The 20,411-nt window shown below is 35.2% G+C and overlaps 1 protein-coding gene across 1 annotated transcript in view; it reads left to right on the plus strand.

Annotated features, from left to right (window-relative positions):
* Window positions 1-4,191: 4,191 nt before the first annotated feature.
* Window positions 4,192-20,411, plus strand: part of LOC137398935 (uncharacterized) — an 81,599-nt gene continuing 65,379 nt past the window's right edge. Inside the window, exons 1-3 of the mRNA XM_068085097.1 lie at window positions 4,192-4,326; window positions 9,149-9,276; window positions 10,262-10,295. Of these exons, the coding sequence (XP_067941198.1) occupies window positions 9,181-9,276; window positions 10,262-10,295 (130 nt within the window). The 5' untranslated portion in view covers window positions 4,192-4,326; window positions 9,149-9,180. The remainder of the gene's footprint in view (window positions 4,327-9,148; window positions 9,277-10,261; window positions 10,296-20,411) is intronic.

Below are 20,411 nucleotides of genomic sequence, written 5' to 3' on the forward strand. Positions count from 1 at the left end.
CCTGGGTTTTTGTTGAAGTCGAGTTGTGTTACGCAAAACTAACCCAGATTTGTAAAAAAAGCAAAGTGAGTATTTGGGGTGTCTTATTTACAGAACTGCATTTGCGCATATTATATAAAATTTAATAATCGAATAATAATAATAATTTAAATATATATATACAAATTTAAATTATATATATGGCGATATTTGCGCATATATACTTATATAAATATAAAGAGACAAAAACAATTGTAGAATGTAAAAAGCAAACTAAAAACAGCCATGTGGGGGCCACTTCTTTTTCAAATGAAAAAAGAGTTATCTTTCTAGAACCTGACAAAAAACTGAATGTACACCGAAAATGAACAAACATAGAAATTATGTCAACAACGTTTACTGATGTTAAAAGAGAATCCCATATTAAAAATATAGCTAGAGAAAATGAATGATGAGTTGTTTAGTATGGCACCTTACAGTGCTTAACGTTCAATGTTCTCAAGCCGAGTTGTTGAATTCGAATTGCTATTGGAAGAACTCAGCCTAGGTTTTTGATAAACTCGAGTTGTACAACTCGAGTTATAATTACACACTTGAATTTGTAAATATAACTCGAGTTGTATAACTCGAGTTGCAAACTCGGGACACTCTAATTCACCATTAGCTCTAGTTTTACAGTACATCCATAGTTTAATTTCTATTAGCTAACCGATGCCTATTGATGTACCATTGTTAATATAACTAGATCTACAGTTATGCTACCGTAATACCCATATATTGCACCTTACTTTTACAAACTCGAGTTTGTAAATACAACCCCAGTTTTACAACTCGAGTTACACAACTCGAGTTGAGAACACTGTAAGGCACTGTAAGGCGCCATAAGAAGCTTGCTAGTAGCTGGTAAGTAGTAGCTTGCTAGCAACTGGTTAGTAGTAGCTTGCTAATAGGTGGTTGGCAGTAGCTTGCTAGTAGTAGCTGTCTTGTAGCTTGCTAGCAGATGGCTAGAAACTTGCTAGCAGCTGGTTAGAAGCTTGCTCGTAGCTGGTTAGTCGTAGCTTGCTAGCAACTGGTTAGTAGTAGCTTGCTAATAGCTGGTTAGTAGTAGCTTGCTAGTAGTAGCTGGTTAGTATCTTTCTAGTAGCTGGTAGTAGCTTTTAGGAGTAGCTGGTTATAAGCTTGCTAGTAGTTGGTTAGTAGTAGCTCGCTAATAGCTTGCTTCTGTTACTACTCGCAGCCAGCCTTTAGTGAACCTTTACCTGATTTTTATTATCTTACACATCACTATCGTTGACTATTTTAACTAGGATTAATTGGTGCTGCTTGTTGATTCATCTTGGCTGGTTTTGGAGACAAAGTAGGTCAGTACTGGTGCTGCTAAATTCAAATAACAACAGTCACTGTTCACATAGATCAGGAGTGCCAGTTACAAGGAACAAACATTGTTAGTAACTGCAATTCTTATCATTATCACTAAAGCAAGTTTTTTTTAATAAAGTAAACTTCTGTTAGTTGATAAGAAAGTTTTAAAACACAAAAACATTCTGAAAATCAAAGGTACATTGTTCTAAAAGGTTAAAAGTCAATCTTTCAGCTTTTTCTTTGTCAATAAACGTTTCTCCTAATAATAACTGATTATAAGACCACAAATCGTAATCTGTATGTTTTTTAATAATTTGATTACCTAGTTTTCTTATCATCAGGTTTCCAAGTAAAGAGAAAGAGCCAGAAAGATGGCATACTTGGTGGACTGTTTCCAGGCGGCAGGAGATCCCCCGCCAAAAATGAAATTCTATGTAGTGCCTACTTCAATGAGTCTATGATCGATAAAACTGATGAATCATTATTATTCAGTCCATATTTTAACACCATTTCCATTTTATTTCCAATTGCACCAAAGGATAACTGTTATTATTTCAGGAGGCTGGAACAACAACCAAGCAGTTCCAGCAAATCTTTAGGCGCTTGGTTACAAGATGTGGTGTTACTCCAGGAGCTACTGGTAATGTCAGGTCTATGGATGACACTGCATTGTTACAAGCTTTTACTACCTATGTGCCACCAACTGTTGATAGTGAAGATTATGTTGAAGATGTTATTGGCAGACAAACTATGCTTCCAGAAGGAATGCTAAACATTACATGACATCCTGTTCTTGGTAACATTGCTGTATATTTATTTGGTTGGCTTGTCCGAAAACTGCTTAAAATGTTGTGTTGTGAGCCACGTAGACTCTCCCTAATTCAGTCTAAGGAAGTTAGCAAATATGATGATATTCATGTTCTGTTAAAAGTTAAGAACAATGGTGGCTTGATTTCTCCTTCTGACTCTGTTGTAACAACAGTTCTATGCACCGAAAAGTATCTGACGATGGCTACATCAGCAAATCAATGTTTGAAATATCCCAAGATTCTGAAATGTGTAAGAGAAGAGATTGCACGCTATGATGTATTTGAATTAAAGCAACATTGTACTGACACTTCTGTAGGAATTGATAATCATCACTTCTCACTATTAGCTTTAGTGGTTGAAACATACTTTTATTTAAGACAGCACCATTTTTTCAACTTAAGAAACCTAGATTTACATAAAGTGAACATCAGACATAATGCTACAAAAACATAGTATTTAGAGGGCAGTAAACTGTTATGTCGCTGTGACATAAATTGTCTATAGCCGGTTTAAGTTAGTATTTATTTTTAAGACTTCTCTCTCTCTATTTATATAGATATATATATATAGATATATATAGATATAGATATATGAATACAAATTGTACAGTTTGCAGGCATGTAGTAGTTCAATTTATTATATAATTTATATATACTACAACGCTATTAGACAATATATTAGGATCATCAGAGCATCTGGCTTATTAATTTTTTATGCATAGATCATTTATTTTCTGAATCACAAAGAAATCTGATGGTCAAGCATAATGTAATAAAGATTTATAGTTTGCTTTTGGTCTATATCAACGAATAACACATAAATATAACACAAATCAAGAAATATTGAGTGTTGGGACCTACTGGCGCAATAGCTAAAGCTAATCTAGGCTCGAGGTCAATCCAACCACTTTTTGAACAAAACAATGTAGGTTGCAAGATTTTAGTCAAATGTATTCAACAGTTTTGGCCAGTTTTCTGCTCTTGGTGATGTAAACAACTATTGTGATCTCTTATTAGATAATCAATAAGTTTTAAAGCTAGAGTTCACTGGGATGGTAATGCAAGCAATGCCAATGATATCCTTAAATCCAGTGGAAACATCGGTTGATAAGAAATGCAAATTATATAGAGCCCATATAGAGTTGTCTGCCTAGTGTTGAAACCATGCCAATAGTCATCTACAACAAAAACTTATAGCCTAGAATCTGTAGATCTTTAGCTAGCTTGACTTTGATATATAGGTTGAATGAATATGTAGATCTTTATCTTGACTTTGATAGTAGGTTGATTAAGATTTGAGCTGGATAAAAGCACCCACAACTCCACAAGCTCATTGAGATTAAATGCTGTACAATGTTGCTAGGTTACTATAAAAGGAGCGTGACTATGTAGCATAGACCAAGAAGGCGCTCAATATGTTACGCAGCTAAATGACCTTAGCCATTCCAGAGGTAGTATAATTCGTTGGGGCTACTATTCTCATGGGCTACTTTCGGCTACTTTGAACACAGCTCGTTACACACGCATTAATAGCAATACAATGCGCAAATACGATTTGCTTTTTATATTGAGAACTATGGTTATTTATTTCCTCCCCGTCCTCAGAGCCGTATAGTTTCTCAGAGTCCCGCGACTAACAGAAGCGTGTGCGGGAGCTCGCTCGATTCCAAACAAACAGGCCGCGCCTACTATTTTTATATAAGTTATAATGGAGAGGTTGCAACATTAATCAACAAAAACTACTCCCATTAGCAGTCACTTTAAAATTGATTGTTGTATTATATACTAATTAAAAAAGACAAAATTTGCTACAAGAGACTACAAATAATTTTTTTTGTAATAAAGTAAAGTAAATGCATATGAGTGATATGTTGAGAGTGAGGTAAGAATATTGCATTAGAGATCAGTATCTCGATCAGGTTTGTTTGGAATCAAGCGTTTTTGTTTCCGGCTTTTGATCACGGGACTCGGTGAAACTATACGACACTGCCCGTACCTACAGAGCCGTACTTGGTACCCGCAAACCTATCTAATAAAAAACGTGGTCAAGTACAAGGAAGTTTGTTGTTTTTGTTTTATGTAGTCACGCTTCTTTTGTTTTGTACGCCCCTGGCGAAACGGCAGGCAATGAAAATGATACGTAATTTGTAAGCACGGTAGTCGTCATTGTGGAATTGTAAGTATAACATCACTAATAACACTTTATATAACTTATTAATTAATGTATATAGAAAGCCTAATGTGTATGATTTATTTTTAAGATCACATCAGATTGTTCTCACTGAGAGCCTCTAAAGGCAAAAAGACTTGAGAACTCTTTGCCTTTAGTATGAGCTGTTTTGATATAGTATAAAAGAGTAGTTTTTTGCTAATAGTGCCGGTAGGTTGTAAAAGCAGTACCTCGTTCGGCCTGTAACATTTTAATTGAATTAGAAGATGTTTGAAAGGTGTTTAAGAAATTTTGATAAGCTGTTTTACTTTTTATTATCCTTTTTAACAGGTTTCATATGTACGATATTAAAGCTGAGTTGGCCTAATTGAGACAATAGCTCTGACTCACAACAATTGATCTTTTTCTTCAACATAATTGTTTTGGTGAGGGGGTAATACAGGGTCATATAAGAATATAATTGGAGAGTTAGTCTATCGCATCCATTAGTGAAAGTATATAAGACAGTGTTGTGGGTTAATCGGTTCACTTCACTAACAGACTGTGACTGCAAATGTTTGGGAATAAGTATTTAAGAACAACAATAAGTTAACAACAGTAAGTTTGTTAATGGTTATTAGCAAACCATTAGCTATGCATAGAATTGATTTATAATATTCGGGAAAGAGAGAGAATCAGAAGTTACAGTTTTTTCTTTTATGAAAAGATTCTCTCTTTTATAACCACAACATAATGACGATGAATCATCTCACTCTGCTCTACTTTAGATATAAATGATGGAATGAAGTATATACGTAGTCATATCATTTTCAACACAAATGAAGCATTTTATATAGTGCACAATGGGCTCCCAGAGTAAAAATTGTCAATACGGCTTAGGATTTTGTGAATCCAAGTCATTCTCAACATTCATGAAAATGTAATGTTTGTAGCGTGCGGTTGCTATTATTTGATTTAAGTTTATTTTCATCATAAAAACAGATGCACACAGAGACATAAACTAAATAAATATACATATATGAATAAGCAATCATAGTACAATAGGGAGTGATGAAGGCCCACGTGCGCAGTAGCAGGGCTAATCAAGGTGCAGGGCCCAAGTTGACAATTTTCTTAATATAATAATGTTCACAAATTAAGACCTAAATCCATCCCAATGAGTCAAGTAGATGCCTTTTTAAAGCAATATTAAAACAATTTGAGTTTTCAATGTACCTGATCGATATTGGTAAGTCATTCCAAATACTGGACAACTGGTAAGTTACCTGTTGCAGTTACACTCTGCAGCATTGCCCTATGCTTCTAAACAATAAATTAGTTTACTGTTTATTAAACTGTTATAAAGCAATGTCAAAATGTCAGTTGGAAAAATTTCTGAGGCTTTGAAAATTATACCCATGTTTTTATGCAGTTGACTTCTCAAATAATCAATATGAGAAGACCAGTTTAATGAGTTATCAATAACTACTCCTAAGAATTCCACATTTGTAACTTTATTTATTGGCTTTTCGTTGAATTTATTTTGATGAATTTTGATTATTATAACATTTGTTTTATCAATGTTAAGGGTTAGTTTGTTTGCAGTACACCAATTCTGAACTTTATCTAAAGCTGAATTGATTTCGTGGATATTATCATTTAATTTCTTGTTAGTAAAAAACAGATTTGTATCATCAGCAAACAACATAGTAGAGAAGGGTTTCGAATAATAAATAGAGAAGGAACAATGTAGGGCCAAGGATAGAACCTTGTGGAACCCCACATTCAATTTGTTGTGATTCTGATAGAGTAGATTTATTTAAATATACTGACTGAGTTCTATCAGAAAGGTAACTTTTAAGTAGTTTGACATTGCTACATGAAACATTATAAGCTGTGAGTTTTAAAAGCAAAATAGAGTGATTTATGGTGTCGAAAGCCTTCGAGAAGTCAATAAAAATGCCTAGGACAATGTTTTTTCCATTTAAAGCAGAAAAGACCGATTTAAAAAATCGGTTAGAGCATTATGTGTGCCTTTCCCTTTTTGAAACCCATATTGATGTTTGGTTATAATGCTGTGTGTTTCCAAATGGTTCAGCACCTGAATGTTCATGACTTTCTCAAAAACCTTCGAAAAAGCTGGTTGAGTTGATATAGGTCTATAATTGCTAGACACCATTTCTGATCATTTTTTAAACAACGTTAGTACCTTTGTAATTTTCATGTTAGTAGGAACAGTGCCAATGTTAGTTCCCATGCTTATTATGTAGGTTAAGGGTAATGTAAGGTAGGGTGCACACATTTTAACAAACTTAGCGGGAATCAAATCCAATCCTGCAGCTCTCTCTTCATTTAGACCAGTTAAAGTGTTATTAACAACACTTTCATCCACATGACATAATTTAAATTCCGGAAAGCTTTGAGACCTAATTGAATGTAAGTCGAGTTGGCTTTCAGGAAAAGCTTTAGCAAGCTGAGGTCCTATCTGGGTAAAATAGTTGTTAAATTTATTTGCTATCTGTAGTTGGTTTGTTATGATTTCATCGTTGCTATCTGAAAGCAACTTAACAATTTTGTTGTCTTCGATAGTTTTTATTCCACTAGCTTTCTTAACCACTTTCCATATCTCAGCGGAGTTGGAAGATTCAGCTATTAGCTTTACATAAAACATACGTTTAGCTTTTTTAATGAGTGGACTGGCCTTATTTCTTTGAACACTTAAGCTTTGGACTAAAAGGAAACGAAATATATTTTTTGAAAAGTAAATCATTTTTCTTATCTCAGGTTTAATATTCCCTGTAAACCATCCTTTCATCATATAATTATTAATACAGCTTTTTTGTTTCTGATTCTTGAAAGGAGCAATTTTATCAAAAACCTTCAGTGATATTTTGGCAAAATTATCATGCTTCATTCACATTTCTTGCATCATATACAGGGTTCCATTTAACATTTTTATATATACTTTCTAGATTATATGAATTTGTATTTTTGAAACATCGCTTTGATATTTTGGGAGTTACCTCACAGTTTTTGTCTTGAAAGATTGCAAAAATTGGAAAGGGATCGGAGGTGTCTTTAGTAATAGTGCCACACACTATATCATTTGATTCAAAGTTAACGAGAATGTGATCAATACATGTCTTAAGAGTAGAGGTAACTCGAGTTGGAATATCTATTAAATTTCTAAAATTGTACTGGAAAAATATCAATGTAACTAGAACTTCCCTCAATGCATTGATGTTGTTTTGCATTCACTATATTAGTAAACTCATAAAACCATTTGTTTTGTACTTGAATTAACTATTTCGAATGTGACCAGTAAATATTTGCTACAAATTGATACTGATAATGACTAAATAATGTTGACTATAATACATGACTTTTTAGGATGCAGTTGGTTTCAACATATATTTGAACATATTCTTTTCAAAAATGGGGGCGTGCTTTTTTGTTTAGTAGCTAGTTTCCGGTGTGGGTAGCAACTGCGAACTTAGCTGATACAAAAGCTGCGATGAAATAAGTTAACTCGTCGACCTAATTACTGTAGACCGGCAGAATCTTTGTCAGTACTCAGATGTTTACACAGCATTTAGAGGAAGCTAATATGACAAGTTTTTCATTTCCCTTATTTGAGGCGTCTGAGACATTCATAATAATGTATCTGTAGCTGGATTAAAAATTTTATTCTAGCCAACTTGAGCAAATAAAACATAAAATATACGCCAATAGAGCCGCGTAGGACTAGAATTTTATCGCAATAGCCGCTGTGAATACACGAGATGGAGACAGGTTGTATCACTCGTTACATCATTTTAGACAAGTCTTGGCATGGTTTTTTTGGCCTGGGCGTTTTTACCGCAATAAATTTTTTTCGATTTCAATCTTAAAATATCTTGACAATGAGATCGCCTAACACAACAAACAACATATCAACTGATCGACAAAAAAATTCTCTCTTTTGAAATCAACTAAAATTTGAGCCTATCACATCTTTAAGGTGATCTTAGCATTAGTTGCTAGAAAACTCGTTAACCAAGCTGAAGGCACTTCAGAGATTCGGTGTATGGATGTCCGCTGAACTGGAGAATGTGAGTTCAAATCCAGTTTGCAGCAGATTTCTCATCCTTAAAACTCTATCCCTATGTATATTCTTTTCAAAGACACAGCTTGCTTATTTTACTTACGGTAATAAGAAACTAGTTTTCGGTGTGGGCAATGATATACAGCCCCACTCCCAGGATAGGCGACGAGCATAATGTGGGCGGGGCTTTTGGGAGGCTGTATATCGTTAGTGTGGGTAGCGACAGAACTGTGCCGATACAAAGACCTTATTCTACATAGTTTGCTTGACAGAATTACCGTAGACCGGTAGAATTGGTAGTCGGTATTCAAATGTTTACACAGCATTTGGAGAAAGTGAGTTGGACAAATTTTCAATTTTCGTTATTTGAGGCCTTTGAAACATTCATAATAATGTATCTGTAGCTGGATTTAAAATTTTATTCTAGCCAACATGAGCAAATACAAAATAAAATATATGCCAATAGAGCCACGTAGGACTAGACTTTTGTCGCAAATAGCCGATGTGAATACGAGATATATTGACAGATATATCACGTGTGACATCATTTTGGGCAAGTCTGGGCATGTTTTTTGGCCTGAGCGTTTTTACCGCGATCAGATTTTTGCGATTTTAATCTTCAAATATCTTGGCAATGAGATCGCCTAACACAACAAACAACATATCAACTGATAGAGAAAAAAATGCTTTCTTTTTAAGATCAACTCAAATTTGACGCAACCACATCTTTAATCGTGTATCATGTCATCGTCTGATTTTTTGCAGGTGTGGCTCGCTCCACCAGTCCCGATCTCACTATGCTGCTGGACACAATTTCAATCAGATTAATTCTTTGTGTTTGCTGTGTTCTACCCAGTTTCGCAAATGTCATTCCGTGCACCACAGAGTCCTCTGTAAGTTCTAAGCCAGTAACCATTTTGGAAACTTTAAAGTTGGCAATAATTTGACATAAGCTAGCAGTCAGCAATCTTTCAATATGATTAGCTGATTCTACTTCTTTGTTGTTATGTATATCACCGTGATCTTTGGTAGCTTAAAAATTGAAATCAACAGGATTCACTATCTGATAGCCTCAGCTCTTGCAGTGAAAGTTTAATACTTCGGATGTGGCTGCAATTCTTCTTTTTCAAATTGCCCAAAACAGTTCCAAAGCTCTCTTCTTCTTCTGTTAGCCAATGATAATCTCTCTTACCTTTATGCTAGCCAATCACAACCTCCCTTACCCTTTCGGTTAATCATAACTTGCTGTACCCTTCTGTTAGCCAATCACAACTTTTCTTACCTTTCTGTTACCCAATCGTAACCTTTCTTACCTTTCTGTTACCCAATAATAAACTTTCTTACCCTTCTGTTATTCAATCATATTCTCTCTTACCCTTCTGCTAGCCAACCACGACCTCTTACCCTTTTGTCAGGCAATCATTCTCTGTCGTACCCTTCTGTGAGCCAATCATAACCTGTCTTACCCTGCCGTTAGCAAATCATAACCTGACTTACCCTTCCGTTAGCAAATCATAGCCTGTCTCACTTTGCTGTTAGCCAATCATAACCTCTCTTACCTTTTCGTTAGCAAATCATAGCCTGTCGTACTTTGCTGTTAGCCAATCATAACCCTTCTTACTTTGCTGTTATCCAATCACAAGCTGTCTTTCGCTTTATTGCCCTTGACTTAACTTAAGCAGTCTAGTAGGAAAAATTTTATGGTTCAGCAAGATTTGAGCATATCTCAGGATTTACACTGTCTGTTTATATGTAGCGATGGTTAGCTATGGCACTGTTTTTTTTTGTGTACTTAGATCAAATAATCAAACCAACAGTTGCGGGTAGATGTCTTCTGCTTGGCTACAATTTGTTAATGACAGTCTTTGATTTTTTTAGAAGACCGTTTCATGTCTGGTTTCAGAAGACAAAGGTATGTTTTTAGCTTTATACAATCATAAAATGTCTCGAATTTTATAATTCTTGTTGTTTCACGTTCAGTACAGTCAAACCTCAAGAAACTTATGTGTTTTAGAGACAAATCGATATATATATATTTCTCAATGTTGGTCGTCGGTCATTGTATATGTCCATCTATAGCTATTGAAATCTTAGAATAAAGAATCCTTGAAGCAGAAGATTTGATCTAGGCACCTCCCATTAGCCAGTCCCACACCTTACTATCTAAACCACACGAGCTTGATAGATTCGCCAGGCAACATATGTCGCTATATGGGAGCAAATACGCTACTGCTTTTGGTCACGACTCAAAGTTATGGCGTAACATCATTAAGAAGCGGTAGCTCTTATTAGTAAGCTTACTAAAATTATCCATTGGCAATGTGCCAGGCTAATAACAAGTGGCAGGCAACTCTCGTTATCTCTCATTGTTTATAAGCTGATTTTTAATACCCGGGCAACACCGGGTAGCTCAGCTAGTATTATTCTAAGAATATGTTTATTTTGTTTGATTTGCTTCAGAGCTCGAAGTTCAATGATAAATATTTCAAGCAATATTTGCTATAATAAGAGCCATGCCTATTCGTTTGAAGCCATGTTAGAAGTTGTTTTCAAAGGTATTCGAACCCTGGCCTTTCGGCTTACTACATGTAGATCGATCACAACCGACGCACTACCAATGTTAGTTAGGTTATAGTTATCTATCTATCTATATATATATATATATATATATATATGTGTATATATATATATATACCTATATATACATATATATATATATGTATATATATGTATATATATATGTATATATATGTATATATATATGTATATATATGTATATATATATGTATATATATGTATATATATATATATATGTATATTTCTCAAAGTATGTATATGTGTCCCTTCAGCTATAGCTATTATTAGAATAGCTGCAGCTGGACAACGCTGACGCACCGTCATGGTGTACTGTCATTAGAAGCCTAGCACTTATTAACTAGCTTACTGAAATTTTCCATTGGTAATGTCCCAGGCTAATAGCAAGCGGCAAGCAACTCTCATTACTTCTCATTGTTTATAAGTTGAGTTTTCATACTATTTTCCATTGGCAATATGCCGGGCTAATATCAAGTGGTAGGCAACTCTCATCACTTCTGATCGCTTTTAAGCTGATTTTTAATACCCATGCAATGCCGGGAGGCACAGCTAGTATACATATATATTGAAGCATAAAATTCGAGCAGAATACTCAATCAAATCAGAGGAAGTTAAAATCAGCAAAACAGACTTTAGATAAAACACTTCATTACTAATACAGTCAAACATGGATAACTCGAACTTCAAGGGACCGAGCAAAAGTGTTCGAATTATCAGAGCATTCAAGTTATCAGAGCACTGTCACAAGTCCATATATTTACTTATTTATTAGTAGATACATGTACATATACAAACTATAAGATAAATCAAAAGCACAAATGGCTTGTTTCAAATTAAATGCTTCTAATGTAAAGTTTAAAACGTTTTCATGAAAAAGTATAGAGATTTTTCTATCACTTGAGATTGGTTTGTTGTTTGAGGTGTTGCTATTGCCAGGACGTTTTTCAGATTGACATTGGCAAAACTTGATCGTTGTTGAAATGCTTAAAAGAAAAGACATTTTTTTCTTTTGGAGTTTTACCCACGATCAATTTTGCCGTTTTTTCTTGAAGTTTATGCAGATTACCTTACTTTACCTGGGATTCGTTAAGAGCAACACTCCGAGGCAGTTCAATTAAAAGTTTTACGAGGTTTTACGGTACATTCTATATCACTCACGCTTTTTTAATAGATACTTATTGAATGTACACACGTATTCTGTGTTTAGGTCAATCGATGAATAGTTTTTTGTAGCTCAGACAACGTATACGTTTAATTACAACATTTTTTAAGACGTTTTAAACATTCAACATTCCGACGTTGATTCAACACGGAATCAACGTCGGAAAACTATTCATCACGGGCTAGCCGAGTCACGCACTCAAGGATTTTCGCCACGCACATACAAAACAACATGCGATTTTTGTTTTGTATGTGCGTGGCGAAAATTCTTGCGCGCGTGACCCGGCTAGCCCGTGCTATTCATCGTATCGCAGTATAAATCAAATTTCACCAAACTTTTAGAAAAGTCGTTGACAAAAATACTTTGCCGATGGTGGTAATAACGACGCTTATGAATTACGAAAAGATGAAGTTTACCTCTATGGCTTTGAATAAAGTGATTTTCTAAAGCGAAAACAACCGTTTCGGTAGCTGTCATGCAAAAAAACAGTTCGAATTAACAGTGTTGAGTTCGAGTTATCTATAGCAATTTGTCATTACGTGGGAACGGACCAAAGGAAATGTTCGAATTAACCATGTGTTTGAGCTATTCGTGGACGAGTTATCCATGTTTGACTGTACATATATATATATATATATATATATATATATATATATATATATATATAAATATACATTGTATAGTAAAGTATTGTATACATTATATATACATTGAATAGTATAATATTATATATATTATATATACATTGTGCCGTATAGTATAATATTATATACATTATGTATACATTGTATAGTATGTTTTATATACATTGTATAGTATAATATTATAAATACTTTATATACTGTATCATGTTCTTTTACAGTTTTTATTTTTGGTCTTTACTTGATCAGATGTTAGGCTCTAAAATAGCCGTCCATTTAGAATGATTTCTTTAGTTAAACTGGTTGGAAGAGTCGATGGTCTTGACAAACATCTTTTGGCGCCTTTTTTCATTAACAGTCCATGAGTAGACGCTAACATCTTGCAAGGTTTTGCTATGGCTGTCTCAGCCAGCATTATCAACTCTTCCTTAGTCCATGCAATAACAATTACTCATCTGTTTAGACAGAAGTTGGCACTGTGCTAAGGTTGCAATAGGTTACTAGCACACCTCTACTTGTCTTACTACCTCTCATTCCTCAACGTATAACTTAACGTTTCGGCAACTATTAGTATTTTTATTCATCCAGAGTAATTTCCAACATATACTTCCTGAGACATGCCTTTCTGTAAATCAGTACATGTGTGTGCATTACTTTTTCAAATAATTTGGTCTTACGTAGCTCGAAAAAGCCAGCTCAATCCTTATTAGCATTTTCTGATCATTAAATATGTGATTGCGTCAAAAAAGTCAATCAAATTAAATTAACACTAATAAAAGGCTAAAACATCAGCTACAATTGGATGGCATTTTTGTCTTTGTAGACTAACCCTGTCCAGAGGTACAAGTGTTTGAATGAAATCATTTTTTGAAACGCTCAGATTCGAGTAGGTGCTTTATTCGTGACGGACATAGTGAACATATATCGCTAGTAAACGCATTGTCTGTGATCTCAAAGATCACAGACAACGCATCACAGATGACCAACAACAGATCACAAAAAATTTCATGATTCAGGGCGTTTTATTGACGAAATACAGAATTTAAAAATCGCTTCAAGTTTGAGCCAATGTGACTCAGAGTTTTTTGAGCATCAGCTGGTAACAGATTGGAGCAGACAGCCTATGGTTAAAGCTGGCAGGCGTCAGCAGCGTTATGCTGCAGAGGAAGATAGAATGAAGGTAGATCTACCTTTAACTTTGAGTCTCCTATATATATACTAAAATAAAAGAAATATTTTTATAGACATGAATACATATACTAATTAATAAAATGATAATTTTTGTTATGGCCAATCATCGTTTCATAACTTATCTATCGTTTTACCTGGCTTTAATATTTGCTTCAAGTTTTCTCTGGCTGTTTTAGCTAGTAAATTAGATTAACGATTAAAAATTATTTTTACTTCTCACTTGTATAAAGTGAGGAAAATGGATTGATTAATGCTTTAATTCATGAATTAATGAATTAATCATTAATGCTTATCATTAATTCCCAGAAAGAAAGTTTTGAATTGTTGGCTTTGCATGTTTATGTTTTCGTTAAGCATTTGTTCATTTCGTAAGTTTACCCTCGCAATGTATTTGACTACCAAATTAAAACCTTACTGTAAATACATGTTAGAATGACGTCGTATCTATGAATGACATCTATTCATTACATTTGTTTTATTGATTACAGGATATCAGGATACTAGGATTACACCACCAGTGGAGCACTGGTGTCAGTGTAGAAATTATCATGCATGGGGAAAGAAAGACATGAATGTGTGCTGCACAAACCACGATATGTGGCATTCTGTTCAGCGGACTGGACTCAAATGGGTCACTGAAGTTCAGGAGATAAAAGACCTTATATGAAGCCAGGTTCATTGAGAGTGGCTTATTATAACTACCGACTAACTATGGTAAGGTTTTGTAGGTTATTGACGGCTGCTGTTTTTACTTAATGTCATATAACTTCCAAGTGACCTTCAATAAGTTGTCAAAAGATTCTAAAAGTATAATATTTTGTTAGTATTCAGATGTGGAGTCTAATACCATCTGAAAGGCTGCAGGAACACGAGATCTACAACATGGTGTGTAGACAAGAGGTTATGCGCCTACAGATCTTTGGCATTTTGGACAAAATGCTCGGATTGTTATTATAAATTCAACATATTCAAGATTCAACACTTTTATGGTATTGTTTTATTCTTTTAAAATTTATTTGACCTGCGCAAAACTATTTCCTCATGATATGAAGTTTGAAAGTTACAGTTGTTTGGCAAAGTTTGAAAACCTTTACAGTTGTTTTTATTTTATTTCCTAATTTATTACAATTACACAAAACACTTTTATAATATGTAGTTTGAAAGTTAGAATGGCAAATGTTGTTATATGTTAAATACAAAGCAATTTTTTGTCCAAATACTTTTTTATTACCCGGGCAACACCGGGTAGTACAGTTAGCGTGTAGTCAAAAAGATTGACTTGGTACCATGTGCAGTCATACCTCGACACATGAGCTTTATGCGTTACGAGAGTGAACTCTTGTGTCAATTGTTTCATATCTCAAAGAACTACTTCCTAAATGAAACAACTGAATACAGATTAATCCATTCTATCCTCTGAAAAAAACCACCTAAAACAGAATATTACGATGGAAAAATATGTTTTAAATGGTTCCAATTCACTAACTACGCTCACATAGCAACAATTACTTACTTGGTGGTTATGATCTGTAATGAAATGTAACACTGTCATATATAGTATGGCGTGGAGTACTGTTGTATCTTTATGACAGACGTAGCAGCTAATGGTGGTGTGAGAGTTACTTCACCGCAACACATTCGGTATGCTGCACTTTTGTGATGCTACAAAACCAAGTTTAAATTCAACTGATTGGAGTATCTTCTTACAGTTTGGCTATCTGTCCCACTTTCGCTGTAAGCTGGCCCTTTTTATAACTTTTAAATTTAGTCTGGTGATAACAACCAAGCCACGCTGTTCTGGGATATCAGCCTCTCCGTGTACTTGGCGGCTGCATTAGGAACACTCGTGTATGTTCATATCTCAAGGTTTTTGTATGTTGGGACGCTCATATGTCAAGGTATGACGGTTTATTCAATGTTGTCTAGTCAATATTGGTATAAATATGTAGGGACGTTACGATTGTTTGACAAAGGTCAAAAAATGAGATATGCAACTCGGTAGGTTCGGACAGAGTGTTCTGAGGCTACAAATATCTGGTATTTCAGATGGACGTACTCAGATGAACTGCCAACTTGCGTTTACACGGTATGCGCTGCATACCTAGGGCTAAAACTGTATGTGAGCAGCCACAACTTTCATGGATGTTTTAACAAAGACTTTGTGCTGCAGAGGCCAAGCAAATAGATGTTTGGTCTCTTTACAATTAGCAGCAGCACAGGAGAGAACACCACGTCGACTTGAAGGCATCTCACTGCTACAATGAAACATTATTTTGGTTATGCAGACTAGTCTTAGCAAATAGGAATAGATGAAATTATTTAAGTGCATAATAGCGTTGGGCCGGTAAGGAGTTATCCGCTTTTACCGACACCGAGTGATTATCGGTATCCGGAAAACCAATCATTTTCGGTGAAAGCCTATCGGTAATTGGTTATCCGGAGAAATTTTTGTATTTGACAGGCTACAGCATTACCAGCGACGTGTGCGCCCGAGAATCTCCTGCAAAATGAGCTGCTTATGAACGAGCTCATTTGACGTCTCACCCACAATCGCTATGTAACGGAATGAGAAAGACATGAGAAAAATGAAAAAGAAAAATTGCGCATCAATTGATGTTATAGTTAATAGCAAAAACGATTCTTTGAGAAACACGCTAATCAAAAAGAGTCGCTCAGCGCACATTGGCAATCGCAACTTTTTTCTCAGACATTCTGAAAACACAACACATGCGAATGATATTATAACTCTTTCTTCAACGAACATTACCACGCTTACCTATAGGTATCTAGTATTATATTACGTCTTACATTAATAAAACCCCCGTTTGATACTTGATACGTTTGATATATTTATACGTTTTATATTTGATTTATCCCCCCACCTGCGTAATATAAAAATGGGCAGTAGGTAAGCTGAAGTTAAACACACACTGAAGACCATATACCGAACTACAATACCGAACTACAATACCGAACTTTCTTAGTTGGCAAAGTATACCGAAGATGGTAAATACCGAGGATACCGACATCGGGAAAACCGATAAAAAAGTGCAAGGATATCCTATCCGGCACTAAATTATATACCGGCCCAACACTAGTGCATATCCTACTGTAGATTTGAAGAAAATGTTTAGCTTCCATAAAATGGTCGAGATTAGTTTTATAGCATTTAATTTTCATATAAATATGTGGTGGGTCTATGTCTATATGTGTCTATTATCCTATCCTAAAATGAAAAAGTTTAAAGATAAATAAAAGTGAGCGAAGTTGTATAACTTGTGTATAATTACATATACTGTTTTATAATTAAACAATTTCTGTCAGTTGAAATGACAGATTGATTAGCAAACCAGCTAAATGAACTAACACAACGCGCTGCAACTATGAACTGAAGTATGTAGTAGGGCTAATGTTGTTTTATTTTATAGATTAACAGATCAAAACAAATAAAAATACTAGTTTACTTACTAAATAATAATAATAATAATTGCCTTTTCACTTTAGTCTCTGTCAAACACAACGCAAGTTGGAAATTGTGAGGAAAAGCAATTCGTATTTCCTCAATATGTCCTTTTACTGATAGTAGATTCTTATACATGTAGAGATTGAGATCTACACCGATATAAAAACCTTATTCAACATAGTTTGCTTGACCTAATTCCTGTAGACTGGTAAAATCGTAGCCGGTACTCAGATGTTCATACAATATTTAGACGAAACTACTACGAAAAATTTTTAATTGCTCCTATTTGAGGCTTTTGAGATATTTATAACAATGTATCTGTAGGCAGATTTAAATTTTTATGCTGGCAATCATGAGCAAATACAAATTAAAATCTATGCCAATAGAGCCGCGTAAGATTAGACTTTTATCGCAATAGCCGATGTGAATACGAGAGATAGAGACAGGCTGTTTCACTATACACATCATTTTGGGCAAGTCTGAGCACATATTTTTTCTGAGCGTTTTTACCGCGATCAAATTTTGACGATTTTAATCTTCAAATAGTATACCTCGACAATGAGATTGCCTAAAACGACAAACAACATCTCAACTGATAGAAAAAGTCGATACATTCTGTTGAAATCAACTAAAATTTGAGGCAATCGCATCTTCAAGGCATGTTATTTAACGCATCCCAACATTATTTAATGCACCACTTTAAACAAAGGGGTGCATTAAGGAGCACACCTAAGCATACCTAAGGTGTGCTCTGACCCCTTAAGAGTGTGAACAACCCTAGTCAGGACTAGGGTAAGTGGACTAGGAACCCTGGATTAGGGCTTCTAGTTCACTTCTAGCTTAGGACCCTAATCTAGTCCTAATCTAGGGCATCAGTAATGTTGACATAGGTCGTGGTCACACGATGGCCGAACCGACTTAGCTTTGGTTCGGTTAAATAAATCAGTCAACGATTCTTCATCAGGATGAGTATGACACATTACTTCTATTCTACATGAAAGAAAACCACAACAATTCTCTTACATTTATGCAAAACTTGAGTGCAACATCCTACATTTATGCAACACAATCACAAGTCCGGGTGAGCCTTGTTGAAAATTGCTTCATGTTGTTTAATTAACGAAATAAAAAGATCGTCTCATTTCTTTTTTAACTTTGCTCACATGCGTAAGGAAAATTGTGACGCTTGCTCGCTAGAATTTTAACCAGCCAATAAGAGCAGGGGTTCGGCGACGAAATTTCAAGCAGGACCGAAATGGTTCGTTTCAGCCTGAAATGTCTTCGGTCGGATGGTTTACAACTGACACCGACGTCGTTTTGCGTCGTTTTGTTCGTTTTGGCTCTCGTGTAACCACCCCTTTTGTCAACTTATTCTACTGATCAAGTTTTTATTAAGATTTCCTGAAGATTCCAGCCTCATTTCAAAGATAGCTGCAGGCCATCCCTCCTAGAAGTTCAATTGACATAACATAAATATTGTAGATCTTTTGAATTAAGTCAATGTTATCATGATGAGTCGCTCCTATTATGATTGCCATCAGTAGGCTGCTGGTGTATGGTTAAACAATCACTGTTGACGACTGGCGTCAGACCACCTAGGCAATGTCGAAATGTTAATATAGGGTGAATGTGCAATATTTGGTTTATCTGATATCCTTCGCTACAATAAGGAAGTTTTTTTACTCTTGTTTTTAATGTCTACCACCAATTTTTAGTTTACTGTACAAGGTTAGGGAAACTCTTTCCCAAATAAAGTTCTCCTATCTTTGCAGTTCTAAAGATATGAATGTGTAAAACTATTATATTCATATCACTAAACACTAAGGTAATATCAAATCACTTCGTGATTTGATATTATTTTAGTGTTTTCAGTGATTTAGTTTTTACATTCTCATCGTCTTACATCAGACCTTTTTAATCGGTACGCTTCCATGTGCGCAATTGGAATTGTTCGCGTGTTGAGTTACTGTGTGAATGAGTATTTCAATGGCCATTGGCATGTTGCAAACTAATGCGGGCGCTTCAAACAAAATTAAGGAATTTTGCGTCAAGGTCATAGTGAGGTCATAGCGATGAACTCTTGTCTCACTTAGCAGCACGCTTTTGAAATAGGAATGATTAAAAAGTGGAAATTGTTTAAATGGGTCCAACCTGCGGCGACATGTTCTCACGTATTCGAAAGTGTCTCATATTTCCCCAGCATTAAACAATTGATAAAAATTTGCAATTAACAAAACTCGTTTGGCTTGTGGGCTTTTGCCCATTGAATCTTCCGAGATTTTACCGAATTGCGTCATGAAAACAGATAATATAGAAGTACATGTTTTCAAGTCGGCAGACGTGTTGATCGGTTTTTGAGTCTTGTTGTGAAAGCCTCCCACCTAGCAAATTTATGGCAACTTTCAAAGATTGCTAATTATTATACCAGAGAGTGCTAGAATATCTAATAGTTTATTTCACCGATCTCAATACCTGCCCTACCTTTAAAACCAAAACTGATCTACTAGCAACGACTTGTTTGCGTGTCATTTAGTGAGCGTAGATGAGGAAGTTCTATTGAATTGATACTGGCAGCCCTTTTGTTATGATTTCAGCAGCTGTTGCTTCTAGCTACAGTGAAGGTATAACATCCAAATCGACATACAAACCAGTCGGCTATGTGGGCAGTGCATGCGTAGAATAGTATGAGTCTCAAGTTTTCTTGAAGGCACGAACGCGCTAGGTGATTATACTATGAGCATCATGAGGTACACGAAAATGTCGCTGGCGTGCACCCAAACACATGGACGATTCACCAGCGAGCGATTACGAGGGCACCTCGCAAACAGCCAATAAAATTTCGTTTCACCAGTTTCTTCGAAGTTGCTGGTGAATTTGAATAAAGATTGTGCTTTCTAAACAACGATGCAAACAGCTTCTGCTTTTGGTCAGCCTGTTTCTCACTTTCACGAACTGCAAACTACAAAAAGCATAAGA

The sequence above is a fragment of the Watersipora subatra genome, chromosome 6 (assembly GCF_963576615.1).
Source record: "Watersipora subatra chromosome 6, tzWatSuba1.1, whole genome shotgun sequence".
Taxonomy (NCBI): domain Eukaryota; kingdom Metazoa; phylum Bryozoa; class Gymnolaemata; order Cheilostomatida; family Watersiporidae; genus Watersipora; species Watersipora subatra.